Source organism: Lepisosteus platostomus, chromosome 9 (genome assembly GCF_059453375.1).
Source record: "Lepisosteus platostomus isolate fLepPlt1 chromosome 9, fLepPlt1.hap1, whole genome shotgun sequence".
In the NCBI taxonomy this organism is placed as follows: Eukaryota; Metazoa; Chordata; class Actinopteri; order Semionotiformes; family Lepisosteidae; genus Lepisosteus; species Lepisosteus platostomus.
Genome location: NC_142619.1, coordinates 1544153 through 1572070, shown reverse-complemented (window position 1 = coordinate 1572070; position 27918 = coordinate 1544153). Strand labels below are relative to the sequence as shown.

The window sequence follows — 27918 nt, the reverse complement described above, 5'->3', positions numbered from 1 at the left end:
CCAGGTATGAAAAATAGAGTATTTAATGGACATTGAAAGCATTCCAAAGCAGCCAAAAACAATATATACATGTAAGACAAACAATACAGGTCGGGACTTGCCCCACAGAGCCAGGAAAAAGCTTGCGAGCAGTAACACAACCACCTCAGCTGCCAAAGCAATCTGCATGGGAGAGAAAAAAGCAGTGTTCATTTTGTTTGAGATTGCTCTCTAAAAAAAGTGCTGAAAGAAGTACAGATTTTTCTACCGTATATTTAATTTTTTCCACAGCATATATCTTTGTTCTTCACGGTTCTCTTTCCCTTCAGAGGGGAAAGTCCACATTCTTCATTGGCCCCTGTTCCTCAACCCCGCCTGGTTCACCCTGCTGCTCGGGGGACGAGGGAGCTCGGACAGCGCTGAGACACGCGGACGACGCTGTATTTGTCCACATTGGCACAATCGGCGCCTGAGGCCAGTGCAGGGCTGAATCCGCCCCCCGACTCACTACCCGAGGAGTGAGTCATCACCCCTACGGAGGAGAGCGGGATTTTCCCAGAAGGCCCCGGGAAATTCCGAATGCCTGCTTTCACTCCCGCTGAAATCCACTCGGGATAATGGGTTGAACGGCGTTTTCTTTCCAAGCTGAGAGACGATGTAAAAGCACAGGAGCATGCAGTCATTTGAAACAGGTCCAGGAACACTTCGGATGCGAATATTTTGTTTATAAATTTTATGTGCATGTGTTGCTCTTTCACGCGATCGCTCTAAGCTGTGCAACCTTGCTGCCTTTCAATAAGTTAGGATGAGGTTATTGTGGTTTAGCTACATGTTGTTATGGCTGAAAATAAGCAGGAGTGCCAGGTTTGCACCCCGAATCATTAAAAAACAGAACAAACGGTGCTAGGATGTCCCAAGGACGTGGACACCCTGGGACCCAGTCCAGTCCAGTCCAGCTGGGCGTCCCATGCTGCCTGCAACACGTCTTGAGGGGGGGACAAACAGAAAATACTGGGAGCGCCGGAGCCCGTCCGCTCTCCCAGAGTCCGGCGCAGGCGCGGGCCGAGTTCCGGACCGGTCAGGAGTCGTGGGGGCCGACAGCGGGCCTCGAGCGGGAGAGCGAGGATCCCGTCCGCAGCCGGAAACCCCCCCCGGGCGATCCGAGCCCGTCCCGGGAGGCGGATCCCGGAACCAGCCGGCCTCTCTCTTGCTCTCCTCTTCTGCGGTACCGCTGTCCAGCCCCTCCACACGATAACAATCCGCCCCTCCTGCCAGAAGACGAAGACCGAGAGTCAACAGGACAGGATTTCCCGTGTGAATCATTTGACGATCTACCTGTAATAAATCTTTTTTGTCAGTCAAACAGACTGAACACCTCCTTCTTCAGAAAGGCGTCCGTGTAGCTGGTGTCTGTTTCTGATCCCCGTTTCTCCTTGTGCTGACTTTATCTCCTGTCTTTCATACCGTTTCCTTTGGTCTCAACCCTGTGTTTTACTTCACCTGTAAAGAGCTTCGAGAAGATACCTTTAAAGGTATCTTTAACACCTGAAGTGACAGGTTTGACACCTGAAGAAGACTCCACGGCCAAAACGTTGTTCTCTTTCTTCTTTTTTCCCAGCATGGAATAAACCTATTACTTGTTCCTTTGCAGCCTACGCATGCTGACGCAGCTCCCCACCTGAACTACTTTTAAAGGGGCCGTATAACTATTATTATTATAGGTCAGCTGACCTGGGCAGAAGCAGTGCATTGTGGATACCGTGCAGTGCTCGGCAATGAACCAGGGTTCTGCTCAAACCCCCACACACATGGAGAACAGCTCTGTACGTGTTTAGGATGCACTCAAGGCCCAGATCAAGCCTGGCAGACTTCCCAAGTCTCCTTAGATCAAAGGAGTTGGGGGAAAAGAGCTCCATCTGGGCCGATAATCACGTCCGCCCTGCTCCTTATGAAACCACGCTGGAAGAAAACGCTGCATGGGAATCAGCTGCTCTGTGAGTGACCTGGTCGCGTTGGAGTCTGTCCCACTAAACACAGAGCACACGGGTGGGGCTGAGGGGCGAGTGGGGGACGGACATGAGCCAGGGACTAAACAGACGGAAATACACAAACAAACAAAAAAAAAAACCACTACACTTTCCTACCACCCAGTACCCCCTAAACCCGTCTCCCGAGAGGAGGGGTGGCAAAGCCATAGAACAGTCGTCTGCAAGCTAACTTCCTACACTGAACTGAGCTGTAACCGAACACAAAAAACACACAGGAGTCTCAACAATCCCAATCCCCACCACAGCCAAATACACAAGCCTGCCAGGTCTCACGGTGACCAAAAACTACAACCCAACATCGGCCTCGCAGACATTCGCCGTAGTTTATTCCACACCTCTCTTCTGCCTCTCTCTCTCTCCGGGCGTCCCGAACCGGCATTTTAAAACCGGACCGCCCTCTTCCACCCATCCACAGAGAGAGAGAGAGAGATCCCACTTAGGGACACACCCACCTCCAAAAGTGGACATCCGCACGGGAGGGGAGTTTAAAAAAAATACTGAACGTAACAACCGATGAGCACCCCTCGGTGTCTGCACACCGCGCCGTTTCAGAGATGATATTCGCTTATTGATCCAAACTTGTGCACAGAAACCGAATACTTCCTGGGACATGATCGAACAGGCACGACCAGGCAGATAAGAGGGTAATAATAAGATATAAATGAGAGGAGACTTGAGACAGAGCTACACTGAGCACCAGAAATGACAGGAAAACTTTACAATGAAGATCAGGAAGAAGAGTTACCTTCGCATGTGTTCTTTCTAAATGCTGGATCCTACAGTGTGGAATTCTGTAGTGGGGTTTCTTCTGGTTGTGTAGTCTAGAAGACAGAGAAGGGTTAATACTGTACAAACACACTGACTGGACACTCCAGTACATGAACACTGCACTGAGAGAGAGAGGGGTTCATACAGACACACTGACTGGACACTCCAGTACATGAACACTGCACTGAGAGAGAGAGGGGTTCATACACACACACTGACTGGACACTCCAGTACATTAACACTGCACTGAGAGAGAGAGGGGTTCATACAGACACACTGACTGGACACTCCAGTACATGAACACTGCACTGAGAGAGAGGGGTTAATACACACACACACTGACTGGACACTCCAGTACATGAACACTGCACTGAGAGAGAGAGGGGTTCATACAGACACACTGACTGGACACTCCAGTACATTAACACTGCACTGAGAGAGAGAGAGGGGTTCATACGGACACACTGACTGGACACTCCAGTACATGAACACTGCACTGAGAGAGAGAGAGGGGTTAATACAGACACACTGACTGGACACTCCAGTACATTAACACTGCACTGAGAGAGAGAGGGGTTCATACACACACACTGACTGGACACTCCAGTACATGAACACTGCACTGAGAGAGAGGGGTTCATACAGACACACTGACTGGACACTCCAGTACATTAACACTGCACTGAGAGAGAGAGGGGTTAATACAGACACACTGACTGGACACTCCAGTACATGAACACTGCACTGAGAGAGAGGGGTTCATACAGAGACACTGACTGGACACTCCAGTACATTAACACTGCACTGAGAGAGAGAGGGGTTCATACACACACACTGACTGGACACTCCAGTACATGAACACTGCCCTGAGAGAGAGGGGTTCATACAGAGACACTGACTGGACACTCCAGTACATTAACACTGCACTGAGAGAGAGAGGGGTTCATACACACACACTGACTGGACACTCCAGTACATGAACACTGCCCTGAGAGAGAGGGGTTCATACAGAGACACTGACTGGACACTCCAGTACATGAACACTGCACTGAGAGAGAGAGGGGTTAATACAGACACACTGACTGGACACTCCAGTACATGAACACTGCACTGAGAGAGAGAGGGGTTCATACAGACACACTGACTGGACACTCCAGTACATGAACACTGCACTGAGAGAGAGAGGGGTTAATACAGACACACTGACTGGACACTCCAGTACATGAACACTGCACTGAGAGAGAGAGGGGTTCATACACACACACTGACTGGACACTCCAGTACATGAACACGGCCCTGAGAGAGAGAGAGGGGTTAATACAGACACACTGACTGGACACTCCAGTACATTAACACTGCACTGAGAGAGAGAGGGGTTCATACAGACACACTGACTGGACACTCCAGTACATGAACACTGCACTGAGAGAGAGAGGGGTTCATACAGACACACTGACTGGATATAAGAGGACAGTAACTGTTTTACCTCATGAGAAACAGGGTGTCTCCGTCTCGAGAGCAGGTAGATCACAGTCACAACCAGAAACACGTTCAACAGCACACTTGTGAGCAGCAGCACTGCAAGGGATCCAATTCAATTCAAGGTGATTTATTGGCATGACCAAAGAGTACGGTCAGTGTTGCCACAGCAAAGCAAATACAACTAACAAAAAAAAATCTACAGACACATCATAAGATATTTGCATACAGTATAAGCATGTGGAGCATTACTGGGAGCTGGGCTCACTGTTCCTCAGGCTGGGACAGGAGATCACATACTGGGCTACCAGTTCAACTGAGTTCCCTCCTCCTTCTCCCAGTAGGATTGGGACTTGTGATTCTGGCAGGTGTGGGAACTCTGGGATTATATTTGTACATTTGGGGAAGAATGTTTCTCTAATCCCAGAGTATCTGTCACAGTGCAGTAGGAAGTGCACCTCTGTCTCTATTTCTCCCCGCTGGCAGTGGGAGCACAGCCTGTCCTCTCTGGACAGCCAGGTCTGCCTGTGTCCAGTGTGTGTGTCCAGGCTGTGGTCACTGAGCCTGTCCTCTCTGGGCAGTCAGGTCTGCCTGTGTCCGGTGTCTGTGTCCAGGCTGTGGTCACTGAGCCTGTCCTCTCTGGACAGTCAGGTCTGTCTGTGTCCAGGCTGTGGTCACTGAGCCTGTACTTCGTCAGGGTCTGTTTCTTTTTGCTGTTACTTATGCTGGTCAAATATTCAGCTACTGTATTTTGTCTGTTTAAGGGTCTGTAGCAGTCCAGTTTATGTTGTGTTAATACTGCTGGGCTACAAGAAATCTGAGTCAGAGATGTTCTACAACATTTCATTCCTTCAGAATAGGAGTCACCTGTGAGCCTTGTGTTAGTTAAATAGGAATGATATCCCCATCCTATCCGGGCAATGTCTAAAGACATCCTCTGCAATACTTATCTGTAGTGTTCTTCAGTAATGCATACCTGTTTCAGAATGGCATGCTGGTGACCAACTCTTCTCTCGAATGGAGCTACTGTTCTGGATGGAGTCGCTGGCAGTAGGGGTGCGGCTACTGGCAGTGGGGGTGGGGTTACAAGCAGTAGAGGCGGAGTCACTGGCGGTAGGGGCGGAGTCACTGGCGGTAGGGGCGGAGTCACTGGCGGTAGGGGCGGAGGCAGTTGTAGTTGTTGGGCAGGTACAGGTAGTTGGGAGAGGCTCACTGGAAGAGGGAGCCCCATTGGCAGCTGGATAGACACCTGAAAAGATTATAGACACTATCAGGCCATCACACACACAGGCACACACTCACACACACACAACGCCACCCTGACACACCTTCCCCGGGGGAAATCTGGTAATTCAACCGAGCAAAGCACAGCCAGAGCTGGGCAATGACGAGAGCACTGATCCAGCCTCCTCTTGAGCTCTGCTGATGTGGTGGTTTGTTCCACTGGTCTTGGGGTTCTCAGCCTGGGGGTCACGACCCCGGTAGTCCCCGGGGGGGGACGCACAATAGGCACCAGAGACAGACTCGGCCACAGGTTCACGCACACACAGGAGGGCGGTAAACGGGACACGTCTGCACGCAGGTTCGGGGTGGTTACACATCAAGGGACAATCACAGAGGTAAACAACGAACTGTTACATACACCCGCAGGGTTACACGACTTACACAAGCAGGGTGACTTAGTGGTCACTCTGCGAGCCCACCGGCCATCCCCCTGCAGTGCGCCCGGCGGGGGCGCGATCGCGTTGACACTCCCGGCACTTTTTCTGCTGCGCAGAGGGAGTCGTGAGGAGCCGAGCAGGGGAGCGGGTTTGAACAGAGTGGGGGCGCAGCAGGCGAACTCCGAACGGAACAGAAACCCCCCCGGAGAAAAAGCCGCCGAAGAGTCCCTGGAGTACCGATTCGCACGGACCAGCCATGCAGAGGACGCACGCCCGCCGCGCGTGGTCTGGGGCGAACGGCTACGCCACCTGCAGGCCGGACCCCCTCGACCTCGCAGTCTCAATCTGCTCGGTTTTGCGAGCTAAGAGGCCAACGATCCAGCCCTCCGAAGAGCCCGCCCCCCCCCCCGGACCACAAGGCACTTCAGGCGTCTTTCGTCGTCGCCCACTGGGTCGCCAAAACTGGGAAGCCACACGTTGGGCGAGAGGAAACGGTTTCAATCCCGCGTGGGGTGGAAAGCGCCGCACAGCAGCTGGCACTGACGCCGGCGTCAAGTGATACCGCGTCTGACCGCGGCGGGGGGCGCGAGAGGAGGCGATTTCAAAGTCTCTGCATTAAGGATAACCTTAAACGAAGTTTTAACTTCACTTTTCCCTAATATGGCATGGAAATCCTCTGGGTGGTCTGAGCAAAGTATTGCATTTCGTTGTTCCGCAGAATGGAATATTTATTTAAACTCGATTGCCTGGTTTTCATAAAGAGAACTACTTTAATATTGCGTTCATTGCACTTAATGGACCCTGAAGAAGATGAAGAGCAGGTGATTGCCGAGATAAAAACTGGTTTAAACCCCCCAAAACGGGGTCAAACTCCCGAAAAGGTTAAGAACCCCTGAGCTAGTCGCTGCTGTCAGGAGGGGAGGAATTGCAGCTCGTTGACAGCGATCAATTAAACAACCACAGCAAAACACAACCCTCGGGCTTTTCTGTTTTCTTCACCGGGACCACACTGTGTTTTCTCCGCCTTCAGCTGCGAGAGACCCACTGTGGCAAGATGGTCGCGCCCAAACGATTCTGTAAGACCTCTGGGAAATGAAAGTTTGGTGCGGAAGTGTGGGGTCCCCCCCCCCCCCCAGTTTATTATCACGTGCTGGGTTCAGGGAATTTAGCTCCGGGTCAAACCTTCGCTTTCCATTTCTTAAAAGTTAAAGATGCCGGCCGAACGGTGAGGATGATCACTCACCCCTGCAGCGCTCCATGGGGAAGGAATCCGATCGGTCTTCTGTTCCTGCAGCACAACACGGTACACAGGCTTAAACACTGCTGCAACGTCACCACTAATAATCCTATTATTACACTAGATATTATACTACTACTCTACTACAACTAATCCTGCTACACAGCTCCTGCACACTGCTGTAGTGACCCCAGCTACTGCTCAGACCACTACTACTGCTCTACTACAACTAATCCTGCTACACAGCTCCTGCACACTGCTGTAGTTACCCCAGCTACTGCTCAGACCACTACTACTGCCCTACTACAACTAATCCTGCTACACAGCTCCTGCACACTGCTGTAGTTACCCCAGCTACTGTCACCTCTGCTCAAACCACTCCTGCTGCCTCTGACCAAGCTTCCCTCTCCTCTCCTGCGGAAAGACGGGATGAGATTCCAGGATCGCTCAGCCTCTGCGCTCCGTGCTCTCACCATTACAAGCGCTCCGGTACTTCTCCTTGAATTGGTGCACTTCGAAGAACACTCTCAGGTCCTGGCGGGTGCAGTTGGCCTGCTGGAGCAGGGCAGAAGAGAGAAGCAGCCTGGTGACGAAGTCGAACCGGCGGGCTTCTTCAGAACAGAACCGAGACCCAAGACCCAAAACAGAGGACGCAAGCAGAACCCGTGTGGAAGCGCGTTTAAAATGGAACAGGAGGCTCTACTGTACACAGAGAGTGGCGGGAGGGTGGAACGAGCTGCCCAGCCCTGTGGTTGAAGCCTATACCCTGGCTTCTCTCCAGACACAGCTGGGTGAGCTCCTCCAGTCAGGACAGGGGGGCACTACTGTACACAGAGGGTGGTGGGGGTGGGGAACAAGCTGCCCAGCCCTGCTGTTGAAGCCGATACCCTGGCTTCTCTCCAGACACAGCTGGATGAGCTCCTCCAGTCAGGACAGGAGGCTCTTCTGTACACAGAGGGTGGTGGGGGTGGGGAACAAGCTGCCCAGCCCTGCTGTTGAAGCCGATACCCTGGCTTCTCCCCCCGACACAGCTGGGTGGGATCCTGGGATCAATAAGCTACTAACTACCTCACAGGTTCAATGGGCTGAATGGCCCCTCCTCTCATCCGGGACCTCGGACGACCTCCTGCGTGGAGCCTGCATGTCCTCCTGGGTGTGGATCGAAATCACTGCCTAATGAAGTCGAGTGACCTCGTGGCGCGCAGAGCCGAGGTCAGGTCAAGACGGTGGTGGAAAGGAATCGGATGAATGCAAGAGCCCCAGACGGTGACAAACGCACAGAAAATAAAACGTCCAAAATTACCTCCATCTCCGCGGCACAGTTCTCGAGGGAATATTCCAGGTTCTCCAGCACCCGCTGCAGGGCCTTGCTGATGTTGAGCTCCTCCGTCAAGGGCAGGAAGGGGGTAACGAGGGGCAGCTGGTCCTGGAACAGACTCCGTGAATCGACCCCCAGCTTGAACCGGGAGCCGAGCGCGAGACCCACTGTAGCCCAGCGAGGTCCCTGGGGTCCGCTCCGGGTCTGGTGTCCCGAGGCGGCGCCCTCGTCAGGTCCGCCAGCCGAGGAAAACGACCCCCCGCGGGGCTGGGGGTGCTGGGGGTCGGCCAGTACCGCCCGGCTCCGAAACAGCCTGTCGGTCCCGAGCTGCATGAGGGGCCCGGCCCTTGGTGACAGGGGGGGCGCAGCGAGGAAGAGGAGGTGCTCTCGGGGGGGGGGGCTCCGTACTGAATCGAGGGACAAAGACGCCCGTCGTGGGGGACGAGCTCTGTGCCGTCTCGCAGCAGGAAGAAGACCGGAATGACGATCAAGACAATCGTCAGGAAGGACCCCTGGGTCGGGTCCGGAAGCCCCCTGCCACCAGCCCCGCTGGCACCTCCCAGGAATTTCCACTTCCTTCGGAATTCCTTTGTGGGGGTGAACCCCCCCTTCACCCCCACAAAGCGGGCTCGAGCCCCAGGACGCGCCCCGCGGTCCGGAAAGAGGGGACACAATGTCTATGCCCTGCGACCCCGCAGACCCGCAGGCCCGGCAAGCCAGCTCTTCTATTGATCAGAATATTGATCAGAACCGACCTATTGAACAGAGGCGATCGGCCTGGGGTTCGAGCCCCTGGGGCCCCACAGACACGACCAGGCGGGGTGTGCGCAGCGTGTCCTGTCCTCACCCGCCCGAGCAGCGCGGCGCACCGGGGGGGGGTGGAGACCGGGGGTCCGCGACGACACAGCGCCCGGCAACGCTCTCTCCTGGAGGCCAAGGGAGCACAGCAGCTGGGGGCGGTGGGAGGGAACGTAGAGACCCCCCCCGCGCCAGCAGCCCCCCGGTGTGATGTCGCGGAACGAGGCCTTCGCGGGCCCTGTGTGGGGCTGCTGGGATTGTGTGGGGAGGGGGGGGACAGGGGGGCTCGGCCTTACCTCACAGGACAGCCCGGACGCATTCAGCTCCTCCCTCAGGAAGCAGAGCAGAGACCGCCGGACCTGCTGGAAGTTGTCCAGGACCTGGCGGAGAAGCAGAAGCGGAGCGTCAGGCGAGAGCCCCGGAGGGAGAGGAGGGGGAGGAGGAGGAGGAAGAGCGGGCTCTCCCGTCCGCCGATCACAAGGCGTCTCGGCGCGAGCGGCGCTGTACCCCGAGCCGGGCAGGACCAGTGAGACCGGCGCCAGACCTGCTCTCGCTGGGGGCCTGACGTCTATGCTGCCGACTGCAGATGGACGCAGGGAGAGGCAAGAGATTTGACTTCTGATACTGGGAGAGAGAGAGAGACACAGCAGTACCAGCTGGACTGGGTCAACAGTGTGACCAGTCTGATACTGGGAGAGAGAGGCAGAGCAGATCCAGCTGGACTGGATCAACAGCGTGACCACTCTGATACTGGGACCCAGCTGGAATGTGTCAGACTGGGGGAGAGAGAGAGAGACGGAGCAGATCCAGCTGGACTGGGTCAACAGTGTGACCAGTCTGATACTGGGACCCAGCTGGAATGTGTCAGACTGGGGGAGAGAGAGAGAAACGGAGCAGATCCAGCTGGACTGGGTCAACAGTGTGACCAGTCTGATACTGGGAGAGAGAGGCAGAGCAGATCCAGCTGGACTGGATCAACAGTGTGACCAGTCTGATACTGGGAGAGAGAGACAGAGCAGATCCAGCTGGACTGGGTCAACAGTGTGACCAGTCTGATACTGGGAGAGAGAGGCAGAGCAGATCCAGCTGGACTGGATCAACAGTGTGACCAGTCTGATACTGGGAGAGAGAGACAGAGCAGATCCAGCTGGACTGGGTCAACAGTGTGACCAGTCTGATACTGGGAGAGAGAGGCAGAGCAGATCCAGCTGGACTGGATCAACAGTGTGACCAATCTGATACTGGGAGAGAGAGAGACACAGCAGTACCAGCTGAACTGGATCAACAGCGTGTCCAGTCTGATACTGGGAGAGAGAGAAGGAGCAGATCCAGCTGGACTGGATCAACAGTGTGACCAATCTGATACTGGGAGAGAGAGAAGGAGCAGATCCAGCTGGACTGGGTCAACAGTGTGACCAGTCTGATACTGGGAGAGAGAGGCAGAGCAGATCCAGCTGGACTGGGTCAACAGTGTGACCAATCTGATACTGGGAGAGAGAGAGACACAGCAGTACCAGCTGGACTGGGTCAACAGTGTGACCAGTCTGATACTGGGAGAGAGAGGCAGAGCAGATCCAGCTGGACTGGGTCAACAGCGTGACCAGTCTGATACTGGGAGAGAGACAGCAGTACCAGTGTAACAGAGAGAGGGTGTTAGAATTCTTTACCTTGTCCTCGTTGCTGCTGGCTGGCACCCTGAACAGATAATTCCGCGGCAGCAGTTTTTCCTGGAGAGAGAGGGAAGAGTGTTTTAGATCACCGGGGGGAAACTTACTCTCTCCTGACCTCCCAGCCACACACAGCGGCCCGGGTCCGAGGCCCACAGGAGGGAGACACACACACGCCAGGGCCGGTCCATCACAGGACACACACACACGCCAGGGCCGGTCCATCACAGGACACACACACACACACACACACACACACACACACACACACACACACACCAGGGCCAGTCCATCACAGGACACACACACACAGACACACACACACACACACACACACACACACACACACACACACACCAGGGCCAGTCCATCACAGGACAAACACACACACAGACACACAAACACACACACACACACACCAGGGCCAGTCCATCACAGGACAAACACACACACAGACACACAAACACACACACACACACCAGGGCCGGTCCATCACAGGACACACACACACAGACACACACACACACACACACACACACACACACACACACACACACCAGGGCCAGTCCATCACAGGACACACACGCATACACACACACACACCAGGGCCAGTCCATCACAGGACACACACGCATACACACACACACACCAGGGCCAGTCCATCACAGGACACACACACACACACACACACACACACACACACACACACACACACACACACACACTGGCGGGACACTCACCAGGTGTCCGAAGGCGTTCATGTACCCCGAACAGCAGCGGGCTTCCGCATGGCCGCCCCCCAGGAGAGCCGCCGCCACCAGCACCGTCAGCACCTGCAACACACGAGTCCTCAGCGCCGGGAGGAAGGGTCATGGTACCAGCACCCTGCGCACACACACACTCGTTAACACACAGACACACTCACTAACACACACGCACTCATGAGCGCCAGCAGTTGTATCACCCTGCAGCTCCCAGCTCACAGCCCCACTGGAGCCCAGCAGTGTGGGCCTGGCCAGTACCTGGAGTGGAGACTCCCGGGAGAGGTGTGAGTGGGGCCAGCAGGGGGCGCTCTCACCCAGCTCACAGCCCCACTGGAGCCCAGCAGTGTGGGCCTGGCCAGTACCTGGAGGGGAGACTGCTGGGAGAGCTGAGGCTGCTGCTGGGAGAGGTGTGAGTGGGGCCAGCAGGGGGCGCTCTCACCCAGCTCACAGTCCCACTGGAGCCCAGCAGTGTGGGCCTGGCCAGTACCTGGAGGGGAGACTCCTGGGAGAGGTGTGAGTGGGGCCAGTAAGGGGCGCTCTCACCCAGCTCACAGCCCCACTGGAGCCCAGCAGTGTGGGCCTGGCCAGTACCTGGAGGGGAGACTGCTGGGAGAGCTGAGGCTGCTGCTGGGAGAGGTGTTAGTGGGGCCAGCAGGGGGCGCTCACCCTGCGGTCTGTGTGGGCCCTAATGCCCCAGTATAGTGACGGGGACACTAGACTGTAAACAGGTGTCGTCCTTCAGATGAGACGTAAAACCGAGGTCCTGACTCTCTGTGGTCATGAACAACCCCAGGGTGCCTCTCGAGAAGAGTAGGGGTGTCACCCCAGTGTCCTGGTCAAACTCCCCCCTGGCCTTTACCCCTCATGGCCTCCTAATAGCCCCCCTCTCTGAACTGGCTCCATCCCTCTGCTCTCCTCCCACTGAGAGCTGGTGTGTGTGAGAGGACTGGAGCATCATCCAGGTGGGGGTGCAGGGGATCCCCAGGAGCTGTACAGCGCTCTGAGTGGAGTTGGAGGGTCCAGACAGGCGCTAGAGAAGCGTGAGGGATTATTATTATTATTATTATTATTATTATTATTATTATAATAATACACGTCCCCAGACTCACACACAAACTGGGGCTCCTGTGTGAGAGAGGAAACTGGGGTGCGTACAGGCAGGAGGAGAACAGCCTCAGTAGCTGACACCACAGATTAATCACCCGGTGTTAATGCCTGGACAATAATTCACACAAACGCAGTGTAAGAGTATTGCTGGCTGAATTAAATCAGTTCTTCCACACATTCACTACAGTAAATCACAGTGTGGTAAAGCACAGCTCTTCCACACATTCACTACAGTAAATCACAGTGTGGTAAAGCACAGCTCTTCCACACATTCACTACAGTAAATCACAGTATTGTCACAGTGTGGTAAAGCACAGCTCTTCCAGACATTTACTACAGTAAATCACAGTATTGTCACAGTGTGGTAAAGAACAGCTCTTCCACACATTTACTATAGTAAACCCGAGACGACGCGCGCGCTTCTCACAGACCGTCACGCGTGACCGAAAGGCGAGACGCTTTAGCGAGCCATAAGGAGGACCATCTCCGCGCCGCGCCGCCCCCCACTCACGGGGCACACGAAGCACAGACCGCCGGGCGCGCCAGCCGCGTGCGGGGGCTGTGGAGGGGACTCGCGTGCGGGCGGTCGGCCTGGCCCGGGCCCCACTCCGCCCACGTCACGGCACGCCGCCAGGGCTCGGCGCGCTGGGGGCAGATCTGAAAGCGAAAGCAGCCGTCCCGCACCGCACACAGCGGGTCACAGGGGGATCCGCGCGGAAACATCCGCCCGGTGGTCCTCCGAGGTCACGCGTGTGGGTGTTCACTCCCCCGTCTACTGGAGCCCCCTCTGCTCGACACCGAGCGCAATAAGCAGGAGAGGGAACGGGTTTGGAAATTCCTGCTAAAACGCACCCAGCACCGCGGCGCTGCTCAGAGTGACTTTACTCACAACACAGCCCCGACACGCGCTGAAATACACGCAACACTGCCCCGACACGCGCTGAAATACACGCAACACTGCCCCGACACGCTCTGAAATACACGCAACACTGCCCCGACACGCGCTGAAATACAACACAGCCCCGACATGCTCTGAAATACACGCAACACTGCCCCGACACGCGCTGAAATACAACACAGCCCCGACACGCTCTGAAATACACGCAAGACTGCCCCGACACGCTCTGAAATACAACACAGCCCCGACACGCTCTGAAATACACGCAAGACTGCCCCGACACGCGCTGAAATACACGCAAGACTGCCCCGACACGCGCTGAAATACACGCAATACTGCCCTGACACGCTCTGAAATACACACAACACTGTCCCGACACGCGCTGAAATACACGCAACACTGTCCCGACACGCGCTGAAATACACGCAACACTGCCCTGACACGCTCTGAAATACACGCAACACTGTCCCGACACGCTCTGAAATACACGCAAGACTGCCCCGACACGCGCTGAAATACACACAACACAGCCCCGACACGCGCTGAAATACACGCAATACTGCCCGGACACGCTCTGAAATTCAGCACAGCCCTGACACGCTCTGAAATACTGTACTTACAGCCCTTAACATACTGAAACACTCAGAGCGGTGTTCAGACACGGCGCGGTGCTCAGCGCAGGTCGGGCACGCCGAGCCCGTCCAGGGTTCAGCGCGAGACGCTCTACACCGAGAGCCCAGTAAAAAGCCAAACGAGAAATAAGCCGGAGCAGGCTGACGACCCGGCGGACACACCCGCGACCTTCCCACGCGGCTCGGACCCTCACCGTGGGCTCGGCGGACGGCTGCATGACCCCGTGTCCGCTCGCCGTGCAGTGTGGGCTGGACTGGTGAAAGCGAAAGGAAACCGGCGAGAGAGAGAGACAGAGAGAGAGAGAGAGAGGCGATCCGGGAGACCCGCGCAGGACCCAGGCGGCTCGGCTCTCCGCGGGGTGTGGCGTGGCCGGCGCCCGGCGGGGCTCCTGTACTTCAGCCCCACGGAGGGGACTTTTCTCCTGCGTGTCACGCAGCAGTCCTCGCTTCCCATCCTCGTCCCCCCGGCAACGCGTCTCCGGGGCGGGGGAATACCCGGCATGCGCGGTGAAAGTCCCCGACAGCCCGAGCGCAGCGCGCGTGCGCGGACAGCCCCCCCCTGGTCCGGGTGCTGGTACTGCTATAGACCTGGCACTGCTAGCACTGGCAGTACTGCTACTGCTACTGTCCGCAATACTCCTGCAATACTCCAGCTGCCCCACCTGGGAGACACACAGTGATCATTCTGCACCAGTAACCCCACCTGGGAGACACACAGTGATCATTCTGCACCAGTGACCCCACCTGGGAGACGCACAGTGATCATTCTGCACCAGTCACCCCACCTGGGAGACGCACAGTGATCATTCTGCACCAGTGACCCCACCTGGGAGACACACAGTGATCATTCTGCACCAGTAACCCCACCTGGGAGACGCACAGTGATCATTCTGCACCAGTAGCCCCACCTGGGAGACACACAGTGATCATTCTGCACCAGTAACCCCACCTGGGAGACACACAGTGATCATTCTGTACCAGTGACCCCACCTGGGAGACGCACAGTGATCATTCTGCACCAGTAACCCCCCCTGGGAGACGCGCAGTGATGATTCTGTACCAGCGACCCCACCTGGGAGACGCACAGCGATCATTCTGCACCAGTCACCCCACCTGGGAGACACACAGTGATCATTCTGCACCAGTGACCCCACCTGGGAGACACACAGTGATCATCTGCACCAGTGACCCCACCTGGGAGACACACAGTGATCATCTGCACCAGTGACCCCACCTGGGAGACACACAGTGATCATTCTGCACCAGCTGCCCCACCTGGGAGACACACAGTGATCATTCTGCACCAGCAGCCCCACCTGGGAGACGCACAGTGATCATTCTGCACCAGTAACCCCACCTGGGAGACGCACAGTGATCATTCTGCACCAGTAACCCCACCTGGGAGACGCACAGTGATCATTCTGCACCAGTAACCCCACCTGGGAGACACACAGTGATCATTCTGCACCAGTCGCCCCACCTGGGAGACACACAGTGATCATTCTGCACCAGTCGCCCCACCTGGGAGACGCACAGTGATCATTCTGTACCAGTGACCCCACCTGGGAGACACACAGTGATCATTCTGCACCAGCAGCCCCACCTGGGAGACACACAGTGATCATTCTGCACCAGTAACCCCACCTGGGAGACACACAGTGATCATTCTGCACCAGTAACCCCACCTGGGAGACACACAGTGATCATTCTGCACCAGTGACCCCACCTGGGAGATGCACAGTGATCATTCTGCACCAGTAACCCCACCTGGGAGACGCACAGTGATCATTCTGCACCAGTAACCCCACCTGGGAGACGCACAGTGATCATTCTGCACCAGCAGCCCCACCTGGGAGACACACAGTGATCATTCTGCACCAGTAACCCCACCTGGGAGACACACAGTGATCATTCTGCACCAGCAAACCCACCTGGGAGACACACAGTGATCATTCTGCACCAGTAACCCCACCTGGGAGACGCACAGTGATCAGTCTGCACCAGCAGCCCCACCTGGGAGACGCACAGTAATCATTCTGCACCAGTAACCCCACCTGGGAGACACACAGTGATCATTCTGCACCAGCAGCCCCACCTGGGAGACACACAGTGACCATCTGCACCAGTAACCCCACCTGGGAGACACACAGTGATCATTCTGCACCAGTAACCCCACCTGGGAGACGCGCAGTGGTCATTACCTGTTCTGTTTAATTACCCCTCCTGCCCAATTACCCCTCCTGAAGTTAACTCGCCTTCTGCAGTTCCCCCTGCTGGAGCTGCCTCTCCTGGGGCGGTTAAGGAGCAGTCGGTAAGCGCGGGTTCCGGGAAAGTTAGAAACTAACCCTCGGGCTGTGTCTGGCACGGACCCCCCTGCCGCCCCCCTCTTTCACAGCGGCGTAGTCCCATGACGGGCCGCTCGGGGATTTCCGGAGGCCGACAGGAAAGGCACCGCCGGCAGCCGCGGCTCGGCTCCGAAAACAGCCCGCAGGACCGCGCAGGGTGCGGACACGGAGAGACGCGCTGGACTCCCGAAAATACTTTCTTTCACCGTTTTCTTTTTTAAAACAGACACACACAAAACAGCAACTGTTTTATCTGTACGGGTCCGCTCTCGCCCCCCCCAGTACGAGACCAGACAACACCGTTTGACCGAGAGTCCCGAGGACACGGTGCCGCGACACGTGATTTCTAGCCAGGACCGACGTTTTCTCTGCAAACTCTAAATTTAAACCTCTTGCACGCAGGAGTTTCCCCGTCGCCAGACACCCCCACACCCCCCCAAGGCACTCGCTCCCGGAGTCCGGCTTGTTCCACCCTCCCGCCACCCTCTGTGTACAGTAGTGCCCCCCTGTCCTGACTGGAGGAGCTCATCCAGCTGTGTCTGGAGAGAAGCCAGGGTATCGGCTTCAACAACACGGCTGGGCAGCTTGTTCCCCACCCCCACCACCCTCTGTGTACAGAAGAGCCTCCTGTCCTGACTGGAGGAGCTCACCCAGCTGTGTCTGGAGAGAAGCCAGGGTATCGGCCTCAACCACAGACTAAAGAGACTCCGTTCCTCCAGCCAGTCAGTGTGGGACGCTCCCTTCAGACTGAAGAGACTCAGTTCCTCCAGCCTGTCAGTGTGGGACACTCCCTTCAGACTAAAGAGACTTCCTTTCTACGACAACAATACAATACAGAAACAGTACAATACCATAATAACGAACAACAATCAGCGATATCGCTCCATAAGAACTCTTCCTGTCCCGCAAGACAGTTAATATCCCATAATAACAGTAATAACAGCATGCTCACCTGCCAACAGTTTATTTCAGGATCCAGCAATGGAATGCTTTTAAGCATCATAAAGGAGGTAAATGCTCTCTTAGTCCTTACACAGGGGATCTGGAACCTGCTCTCAGAGTATATTCTAAAAGGAGGGGATGAGAGGGGTCATCTAAAGCTTGACGTGCAGGATCAATAATACCATGAATAACCTGTCGCCCTGTTAGACATGCGATGGTGTCCAAGGGGTGCCAGTAATCCTGGCACCAGTCCTGACCGCCTTGTTCAACTCGGGCTGCCAGGGCAGTGGCCACCCGAGGACAGCCCCAGGGGGCGTACTGTACACGCCTTGACCGTTCCAATACCAGCTCCATGAGCCGCTACAGAGGACAGCCAACAGGACGTGACTCCCTCAAACCGATGCCCCTTTCCTGGGCTTTGTTTGCGTTTAAGAACCAGGGATTATCCCGGCACCAGTCCCAGAAAAATAGATTCATCTCCCGTCTGCAACGGCTGTCCGGCTGAGCTGAGGCACTCCACAAACGGGCTCTGACAGTGGTTGGCAATCGTCCGTGTCGCTGCAATGCCACAATCGAGGGGGGGGGGGGGGGGCGCTCGCAGTCTTGGGGAACCCCTGTGCTGGGGCGAGAGACAGTCCCACATACCTGCTCGATGGATATGGTCATTAAGAACCGCCAGAAGGTTCCTCCGCAAAGCAGGAGCTTGAGAGTAGACAGTAAATAAAGTCCCAGACCCTGCGATCGGAGTGTGGGGACGGACCTTTTCCCTGAGTGGAAATCGGCACCGTTTACAATCCCGGCTCGGTGGCTGTTTCATCGCCCTCACCGAGGGGGACACCCGGGACAGACACCGGACAGACTGACAGGCAAGAGGAAGCCCATCTCTCCCGATCTCTTAACACACACACACAGCGCGAGTTCACTGGCCCTGCCAGTGCAAGAAACAATGGGCTCATGTCATCAGAATCCAGAGGACAGCCGGAGGTACCCTGCTCTCACGAGTAGCTGTACTCCTCACTTCCTGATCTCACTGCCCGGTGTTTCTCAGGGGCAGGGGCTCCAAGACAGCTGGGACAAGAGCAGACAGTAGAACTGCTGTACCAGCGAGCCCCTGGGAAACTAGATCACCCTCACGCCACTGCACGCTGACCTGTCCACCTACTGGTCAGAACAGCCCTCAGCTTGCAGGACATCCAAGAATGACCCCGCATTCCAAGAAGCTGATTAAGCGTCATGTGGCCGAGATGCTTCCCAGGCCAGACTCGCTGATGAATGGAAACAGGAACAGAACTGATGCCGACCAATGAAATCATCACAGGAAGTCAGAACAGACCGATGGGTGGAGACTCACCGCTATCGCTGTGCTCAGGTCCCGCCTCCAAGCTCCATCTTCGTTTATCTGCTGCCTGAGGTCTCCAGGAAAACAGCTTTCGGGCATCATCTCAGCATTGTAGAACCTGAGAGAGAGAGAGGGGTAAATACAGACACACTGACTGGACACTCCAGTACATGAACACTGCACTGAGAGAGAGAGGGGTTAATACACACACACTGACTGGACACTCCAGTACATTAACACTGCACTGAGAGAGAGAGGGGTTCATACAGACACACTGACTGGACACTCCAGTACATTAACACTGCACTGAGAGAGAGAGGGGTTAATACACACACACTGACTGGACACTCCAGTACATTAACACTGCACTGAGAGAGAGAGGGGTTCATACAGACACACTGACTGGACACTCCAGTACATTAACACTGCGAGAGAGAGAGAGGGGTTCATACAGACACACTGACTGGACACTCCAGTACATTAACACTGCACTGAGAGAGAGAGGGGTTCATACAGACACACTGACTGGACACTCCAGTACATTAACACTGCACTGAGAGAGAGAGGGGTTAATACAGACACACTGACTGGACACTCCAGTACATTAACACTGCGAGAGAGAGAGAGGGGTTCATACAGACACACTGACTGGACACTCCAGTACATTAACACTGCACTGAGAGAGAGAGGGGTTAATACACACACACTGACTGGACACTCCAGTACATTAACACTGCACTGAGAGAGAGAGAGGGGTTAATACACACACACTGACTGGACACTCCAGTACATGAACACTGCACTGAGAGAGAGGGGTTAATACACACACACTGACTGGACACTCCAGGACATTAACACTGCACTGAGAGAGAGGGGTTCATACAGACACACTGACTGGACACTCCAGTACATGAACACTGCACTGAGAGAGAGAGGGGTTCATACAGACACACTGACTGGACACTCCAGTACATGAACACTGCACTGAGAGAGAGAGGGGTTCATACAGACACACTGACTGGACACTCCAGTACATGAACACTGCACTGAGAGAGAGAGGGGTTAATACAGACACACTGACTGGACACTCCAGTACATTAACACTGCACTGAGAGAGAGAGGGGTTAATACAGACACACTGACTGGACACATTAGGTACATTAACACTGCACTGAGAGAGAGAGGGGTTAATACAGACACACTGACTGGACACTCCAGTACATTAACACTGCACTGAGAGAGAGAGGGGTTAATACAGACACACTGACTGGACACTCCAGTACATTAACACTGCGAGAGAGAGAGAGGGGTTCATACAGACACACTGACTGGACACTCCAATACATTAACACTGCACTGAGAGAGAGAGGGGTTCATACAGACACACTGACTGGACACTCCAGTACATTAACACTGCACTGAGAGAGAGAGGGGTTAATACAGACACACTGACTGGACACTCCAGTACATTAACACTGCGAGAGAGAGAGGGGTTCATACAGACACACTGACTGGACACTCCAGTACATGAACACTGCACTGAGAGAGAGAGGGGTTAATACACACGCACTGACTGGACACTCCAGTACATTAACACTGCGAGAGAGAGAGGGGTTCATACAGACACACTGACTGGACACTCCAGTACATGAACACTGCACTGAGAGAGAGAGGGGTTAATACAGACACACTGACTGGACACTCCAGTACATGAACACTGCACTGAGAGAGAGAGGGGTTCATACAGACACACTGACTGGACACTCCAGTACATGAACACTGCACTGAGAGAGAGAGGGGTTCATACAGACACACTGACTGGACACTCCAGTACATGAACACTGCACTGAGAGAGAGAGGGGTTAATACACACGCACACACGCATCGTTGACGTGACTCTTCCTGACAGCTTCATCAAGCCCACCTGCACAGCTCGTGTGGTTCTGCTCCGGCCCCTGCGTGCCTGTGCAGGGCGCAGTGCCTTGACAACGCTCCGATCGGAAGGCGCTATATAATAGAATGGACTGACTGATTGATTGAGCGCTGGATTGATTGATTGACTGACAGAGCGAGTGATTGAGCGGCGGGGTCGATCGATTGCTGGAGTGAATGAGTGACTGTGATTGTGAGCGCGAGTGAATGAGCGAGCGAGTGAATGAATGAGCAAGTGAGTGAGTGAGTGAGTGAATGAGTGTGTGACTGTGACAGTGACTGAGTGAGTGAGTGAATGTGTGACTGTGACTGTGAGTGTGTGAGTGAGTGTGACTGTGCGAGTGAGTGAGTGAATGTGTGACTGTGACTGTGAGTGTGTGAGTGAGTGTGACTGAGTGAGTGAGTGAGTGAATGTGTGACTGTGACTGTGAGTGAGTGAGTGTGACTGAGCGAGTGAGTGAGTGAGTGTGAATGAGCGAGTGAGCGAGTGAGTGAATGTGTGACTGTGAGTGAGTGAGTGAGTGTGACTGTGAATGAGCGAGTGAGTGAGTGAATGACTGACTGGGCGAGTGAGTGAGTGAGTGAGTGTGAATGAGCGAGTGAGCGAGTGAGTGAATGTGTGACTGTGAGTGAGTGTTTGTGTGAATGAGCGAGTGGTTGTGTGATTGTGTGAATGAGCGAGTGAGCGAGTGAGTGAATGTGTGACTGTGACTGAGTGAGTGAGTGAGTGTGACTGAGTGAGTGAGTGAGTGAGTGAGTGTTTGACTGTGTGAATGAGCGAGTGGGTGTGTGATTGTGTGACTGAGTGAGCCATTTCCTCCTCTCTCCTGCCACAGGAAGTCATCAGTCATCCCTCCGGGGTCTCTGAGGAACCAGAGCACAGTCCCACAGCCCCCCGCCAGCTGGCCGGGCCCCTCCAGGACCGAGCCAGCGCCAGGGCGAGCCCCGACCTTCCGGTTCTCCCGGGCCCGGTCCGTGCACCCAGGGGGGGCAGTGTCCCGGCTGGCCGGCTGATGGACGTGGCAGGAAATACACCGGTCCTAAACCCCAGATCCAGTACAGAGTCTTCTCACGCCAGTCCCGAGCCAGACGAGGCTGAGTCACCACCAGGATGTTGTTAATGCCATTACAGACGCCGACCTGCTGGATGGACGATCAATTATCTCATCTTCAGGCGCTCCTGTCTGGAATTATACCCTCTCTGGAAACTTCAGAGTTTCCCCAAACTCAGGCACACTGAGATGAGAGAGAGAGATCTTATTGAAGAGACTCACACTGACCACACTGTATTGGACAGGACCTGTCTGTCCACTCCGAGAGAGAGAGGGTGTTCTTATTGAAAATACAGAGTCTTCAGTCTGCCTGGACAGCACAGACACCTCCAGTACAGGGTCTTCAGTCTGCCTGGACAGCACAGACACCTCCAGTACAGGGTCTTCAGTCTGCCTGGACAGCACAGACACCTCCAGTACAGTCTTCAGTCTGCCTGGACAGCACAGACACCTCCAGTACAGAGTCTTCAGTCTGCCTGGACAGCACAGACACCTCCAGTACAGGGTCTTCAGTCTGCCTGGACAGCACAGACACCTCCAGTACAGGGTCTTCAGTCTGCCTGGACAGCACAGACACCTCCAGTACAGAGTCTTCAGTCTGCCTGGACAGCACAGACACCTCCAGTACAGGGTCTTCAGTCTGCCTGGACAGCACAGACACCTCCAGTACAGGGTCTTCAGTCTGCCTGGACAGCACAGACACCTCCAGTACAGGGTCTTCAGTCTGCCTGGACAGCACAGACACCTCCAGTACAGGGTCTTCAGTCTGCCTGGACAGCACAGACACCTCCAGTACAGGGTCTTCAGTCTGCCTGGACAGCACAGACACCTCCAGTACAGGGTCTTCAGTCTGCCTGGACAGCACAGACACTTCCAGTACAGAGTCTTCAGTCTGCCTGGACAGCACAGACACCTCCAGTACAGAGTCTTCAGTCTGCCTGGACAGCACAGACACCTCCAGTACAGAGTCTTCAGTCTGCCTGGACAGCACAGACACCTCCAGTACAGAGTCTTCAGTCTGCCTGGACAGCACAGACACCTCCAGTACAGAGTCTTCAGTCTGCCTGGACAGCACAGACACCTACAGACTCAAACCAGCTCACAGGACTTCAGTTTAAAGAGCTTTATCAGGACAGGACAGGAGTTACACTGATGCCAAAGCAGACACGATGAGCACGAGCCTGACCAGACAGACACAGGACAAGCAGGCTCCTGGACACACACACACACACCGGAATGCGCTTGTTGTTCCAGCAGTGACGTCATTCCGAAATCGAAAGTGAAGCAGCCCAGGCTCTGTGTATGCGTGTGCGTGTGTGTTTTTCCACGTCTCTCCTTTCCCTTTCTTCTCTCTGTGTAACGGAAGGGTTTGCCGTGGAACGGGTTGTCGTGTTTTGGGGAGATCGAAGCGACGCTGGACTACATCTTCACTGGACACTGTGCTACAAAACTGCTGCTGAATCTAACTGTGCTTTACTATTTACTGCGCTGTACTGTGCTTTTACCCTGATTTCACAGGGCTTTACTGCACTGTACTGTGCTTTTACCCTGATCTCACAGGGTTTTACTGTGGTGTACTGTACTTTTACCCTGATCTCACACGGTTTTACTGCCCTGTACTGTACTTTTACCCCGATCTCACTGAGCTTTACTGCACTGTACTTTTACCCTGATTTCATAGGGCTTTACTGCACTGTACTGTGCTTTTACCCTGATCTCACTGAGTTTTACTGCGGTGTACTGTGCTTTTACCCTGATCTCTCTGAGTTTTACCCTGCTCTCACTGAGCTTTACTGCACTGTACTGTGCTTTTACCCTGATCTCACACGGTTTTACTGCCCTGTACTGTACTTTTACCCTGATCTCAATGAGCTTTACTGCACTGTACTGTGCTTTTACCCTTATTTCACAGGGCTTTACTGCACTGTACTGTGCTTTTACCCTGATCTCACACGGTTCTACTGCGGTTTACTGTACTTTTACCCCGATCTCACTGGGTTTTACTGCTCTGCACTGTGCTTTGACTCCAGATCTCGCTGAACTTGACTGCTCTGTACTGAGCTCTGACCCAGGTCTCACAGAACTTTACTGCGCTTTTTCTCGCTGAACGTCTCTTTCCAGTGAACGCCCCGCGCTTACCGAATCGCCGGCGGACTCGGCTGCAGGCGATCTCTCTCAGGCTCGCTTTCCGCGCTGAAAATCGCGATCCTCAAACAGCGTCACGACCTGCTCGCCCCGTGTCCGGGCGCTGACCTTCAGTCCAGTCCGGTACAGTCCCGGAGCTCTCCTCTCGCAGCGCTCTCAAGACGAAACAGCTGGGCTCCGTGCCGACTTCCGCTATCTTGCACGCGGTGCATCTGATTTATCTCCGATACAGTAGTCCACACTGCACCGCAGACCGACTTTACAACCTACAGTACTACTCAAAGGTCACCTGTGACTGAGCACTAGCGCAGTTCAGGACAGCCTGCAACAGCCCAGTGCAGAATAGCACAGTGTGGCATAGTTATAGTGCAGTACAGCACAGCACAGCACAGCCTAGTGCAGAATAGCACAGTGTGGCATAGTTAAAGTGCAGTACAGCACAGCACAGCCTAGTATAGGACAGCCTGCAACTGCCTAGTGCAGAATAGCACAGTGTAGCATAGTTATAGTGTAGTACAGCACAGCATAGTATAGTTATAGCCTGCAAAGTTATAGTACAGTGTAGCAGACTGTAGCTACAGTACAGTTCAGCCTGCAATGCGATCGACTCATGATCAATATCAGCCAGCTCTCTGATCAAGAACCCTCCAGACTCCTGATCGACTCATGATCAATATCAGCCAGCTCTCTGACCAAGAATACTCCAGAGAGACTCCTGATGGATGCTCAGTTCAAGAGCAGCCAGATCTCTGATCAGGAACACTTCAGAGAGACTCCTGATCGAATCCCGATCAATTTCAGCCAGCTCTCTGACCAAGAACACTCCAGAGAGACTCCTGATTGATGCTCAGTTCAAGAGCAGCCAGATCTCTGATCAAGAATTCCAGAGAGACTCCCTATCGATTCACAATCAATATCAGCCAGCTCTCTGATCAAGAACACTCCAGAGAGACTCCTGATTGATGCTCAGTTCAACAGCAGCCAGATCTCTGCTCCTCCAGGCTGTATTCACTCCAGGGATCAGAGCTGGCTCTGCTTAAAGAGAACCTCACAGATCTTCTCTGCTAACCACGTAACCCAGCGAGACAAGGTTAATCTGGTGTTGAATAGATCCCAGGAGCTCACCCAGCTGTGTCTGGAGAGAAGCCAGGGTATCAGCCTCAACCACAGGACTCGGCAGCTTGTTCCCCACCCCCACCCCACTCAGTGTAAAGAAGAGCCTCCTGTCCTGACTGGAGGAGCTCACCCAGCTGTGTCTGGAGAGAAGCCAGGGTATCGGCTTCAACCACAGGGCTGGGCAGCTTGTTCCCCACCCCCACCCCCCTCTGTGTACAGAAGAGCCTCCTGTCCTGACTGGAGGAGCTCACCCAGCTGTGTCTGGAGAGAAGCCAGGGTATCGGCCTCAACCACAGGGCTGGGCAGCTTGTTCCCCACCCCCACCCCCCTCTGTGTACAGAAGAGCCTCCTGTCCTGACTGGAGGAGCTCACCCAGCTGTGTCTGGAGAGAAGCCAGGGTATCAGCCTCAACCACAGGGCTGGGCAGCCTGTTCCACACCCCCGCCACCCTCTGTGTACAGAAGAGCCTCCTGTCCTGACTGGAGGAGCTCACCCAGCTGTGTCTGGAGAGAAGCCAGGGTATCAGCCTCAACCACAGGGCTGGGCAGCCTGTTCCACACCCCCGCCACCCTCTGTGTACAGGAGAGCCTCCTGTCCTGACTGGAGGAGCTCACCCAGCTGTGTCTGGAGAGAAGCCAGGGTATCAGCCTCAACCACAGGGCTGGGCAGCCTGTTCCACACCCCCGCCACCCTCTGTGTACAGAAGAGCCTCCTGTCCTGACTGGAGGAGCTCACCCAGCTGTGTCTGGAGAGAAGCCAGGGTATCGGCTTCAACCACAGGGCTGGGCAGCTTGTTCCACACCCCCGCCACCCTCTGTGTACAGAAGAGCCTCCTGTCCTGACTGAAAGCAAATTCAGAAAATGACCTCAAACAGCAGGTAAAATACATGAGGCCGTGACTATGAAACAGAGGCAGAACCAGAGTGGGGGGGGGGTGCTGGAAGCTGGACCGAGAGGGACAGGAGGGACAGGAGGACGATCATGAGCGAGCCCTGTCCAGGGCTCGACCTGAGAGCCGGAATGAGCAGTTCCTGGGGTGGAGAGCATCTCCCTGATCCTTCTACACACGTCTCCTGCAGAAGGCGCAGCATGCCAGGAGCTGGGCTGGGTGACGGCTGGACAGGAGGGCTACTCTGCGGCGGTGGACAGGGACGTGTGTATGCACCCAGGTGACCCACTGTATTACAGGAAGTCTCTCTTGAGCAGACGGGGAGCTGGGAGGGTGTGCGTGGGATTTTGGAACACTGCCGGTCTTGTAAGCTTAGGGAAGGCTGAACGAGAACAGAAGAATATTTTCGGACTGCTCGAAACGGACACAGCGACAACAGCCACAAGCACCTACAGTACACCAACACACTTGAAGACAGACAAAAGAGAGGCCTGGAGGCAGAAACAACACAGAGACACACCTAAACCGCTCGCCGATATTCACAGACACCCGCACACAATAACAATAACACACCCTGGGAGACACGGAGACATGCCAGCAGGCTCACGCAGACTGCACAGAAACATGCACACTTGTTTACACACAGTACGCTGCACAGAAACACACACCCCCACACACAAACTGCACAGAAACACACATTCGCACACAGACAGAAACCTGCACAAAAACAGACACACACAAACTGCACAAAAACACACACACACAAACTGCACAGAAACACACATTCGCAGACAGACGGAAACCTGCACAGAAACACACATTCGCAGACAGACGGAAACCTGCACAGAAACACACATTCGCACACAGAAACCTGCACAGAAACACACATTCGCAGACAGACGGAAACCTGCACAGAAACACACATTCGCACACAGAAACCTGCACAGAAACACACATTCGCACACAGAAACCTGCACAGAAACACACATTTGCACACAGAAACACATTCGTACACAGACAGAAACCTGCACAGAAATACACATTTGCACACAGAAACCCGCAGAGAAACACATTCGCACACAGACAGAAACACATTCGCACACAGACAGAAACCTGCACAGAAACACACACTCGCACACAGAAACCTGCACAGAAACACACACTCGCACACAGAAACCTGCACAGAAACACACACTCGCACACAGAAACCTGCACAGAAACACACATTCGCACACAGACAGAAACCTGCAGAGAAACACACATTCGCACACAGACAGAAACCTGCAGAGAAACACACATTCGCACACAGACAGAAACCTGCAGAGAAACACACATTCGCACACAGACAGAAACCTGCAGAGAAACACACATTCGCACACAGACAGAAACCTGCACAGAAACACACATTCGCACCCACACAGAAACCTGCCGAGAAACACATTCTCACACAGACAGAAACCTGCCGAGAAACACATTCTCACACAGACAGAAACCTGCCGAGAAACACATTCGCACACAGACAGAAACCTGCACAGAAACACACATTGGCACACAGAAACCTGCAGAGAGACACGCACAGTCTCACACACACACACACGCCGATGCCCAGACAGAGGTGCCATGGGCACACTGCACGCCGGCGGGGCGAGGCAAGGGCACGCCGACTGGCGCACGCACGCAAAGCCCACTTCACGCCCCCCTCGGCCAGCCCACCGCATCCTCTGTCAGCAGCGCCTGCCAGTTCCCCAGAAGAGACAGGCGCCGCCACAAGCCCGCCTCAGCCCTGCCTGCGACGGCGGGCG

General features: G+C 54.7%; 1 protein-coding gene across 1 annotated transcript; it reads right to left on the bottom strand.

The window, feature by feature from the left end:
• Positions 1-27834, bottom strand: LOC148654308 (uncharacterized). Its single transcript, XM_088646581.1, has 15 exons — positions 27830-27834; positions 22427-23030; positions 21746-21924; positions 18995-19100; positions 14551-15018; positions 11696-11788; positions 10956-11015; positions 9585-9668; positions 8476-8598; positions 7646-7727; positions 7179-7223; positions 5251-5523; positions 4282-4373; positions 2773-2848; positions 1-1247 (listed from the first exon to the last, which is right to left on the bottom strand). Exons 1-14 carry the CDS (start codon positions 27832-27834, stop codon positions 2804-2806), a joined length of 2259 nt encoding a protein of 752 aa, XP_088502707.1. The 3' UTR covers positions 1-1247; positions 2773-2803.
• Between the last annotated feature and the right edge of the window lie 84 nt (positions 27835-27918).

What these genes read in the sequence shown, in the direction of transcription:
- LOC148654308 (XM_088646581.1), bottom strand. An exon ending in ACCTGAGCACAGCGATAGCG is followed by an intron (nt 15,019 to 18,994) that starts GTGAGTCTCCAC and finishes TGTGTCTCCCAG; the next exon opens with GTGGGGCAGCTGGAGTATTG. An exon ending in GTACCGGAGCGCTTGTAATG is followed by an intron (nt 7,224 to 7,645) that starts GTGAGAGCACGG and finishes GTTGTGCTGCAG; the next exon opens with GAACAGAAGACCGATCGGAT.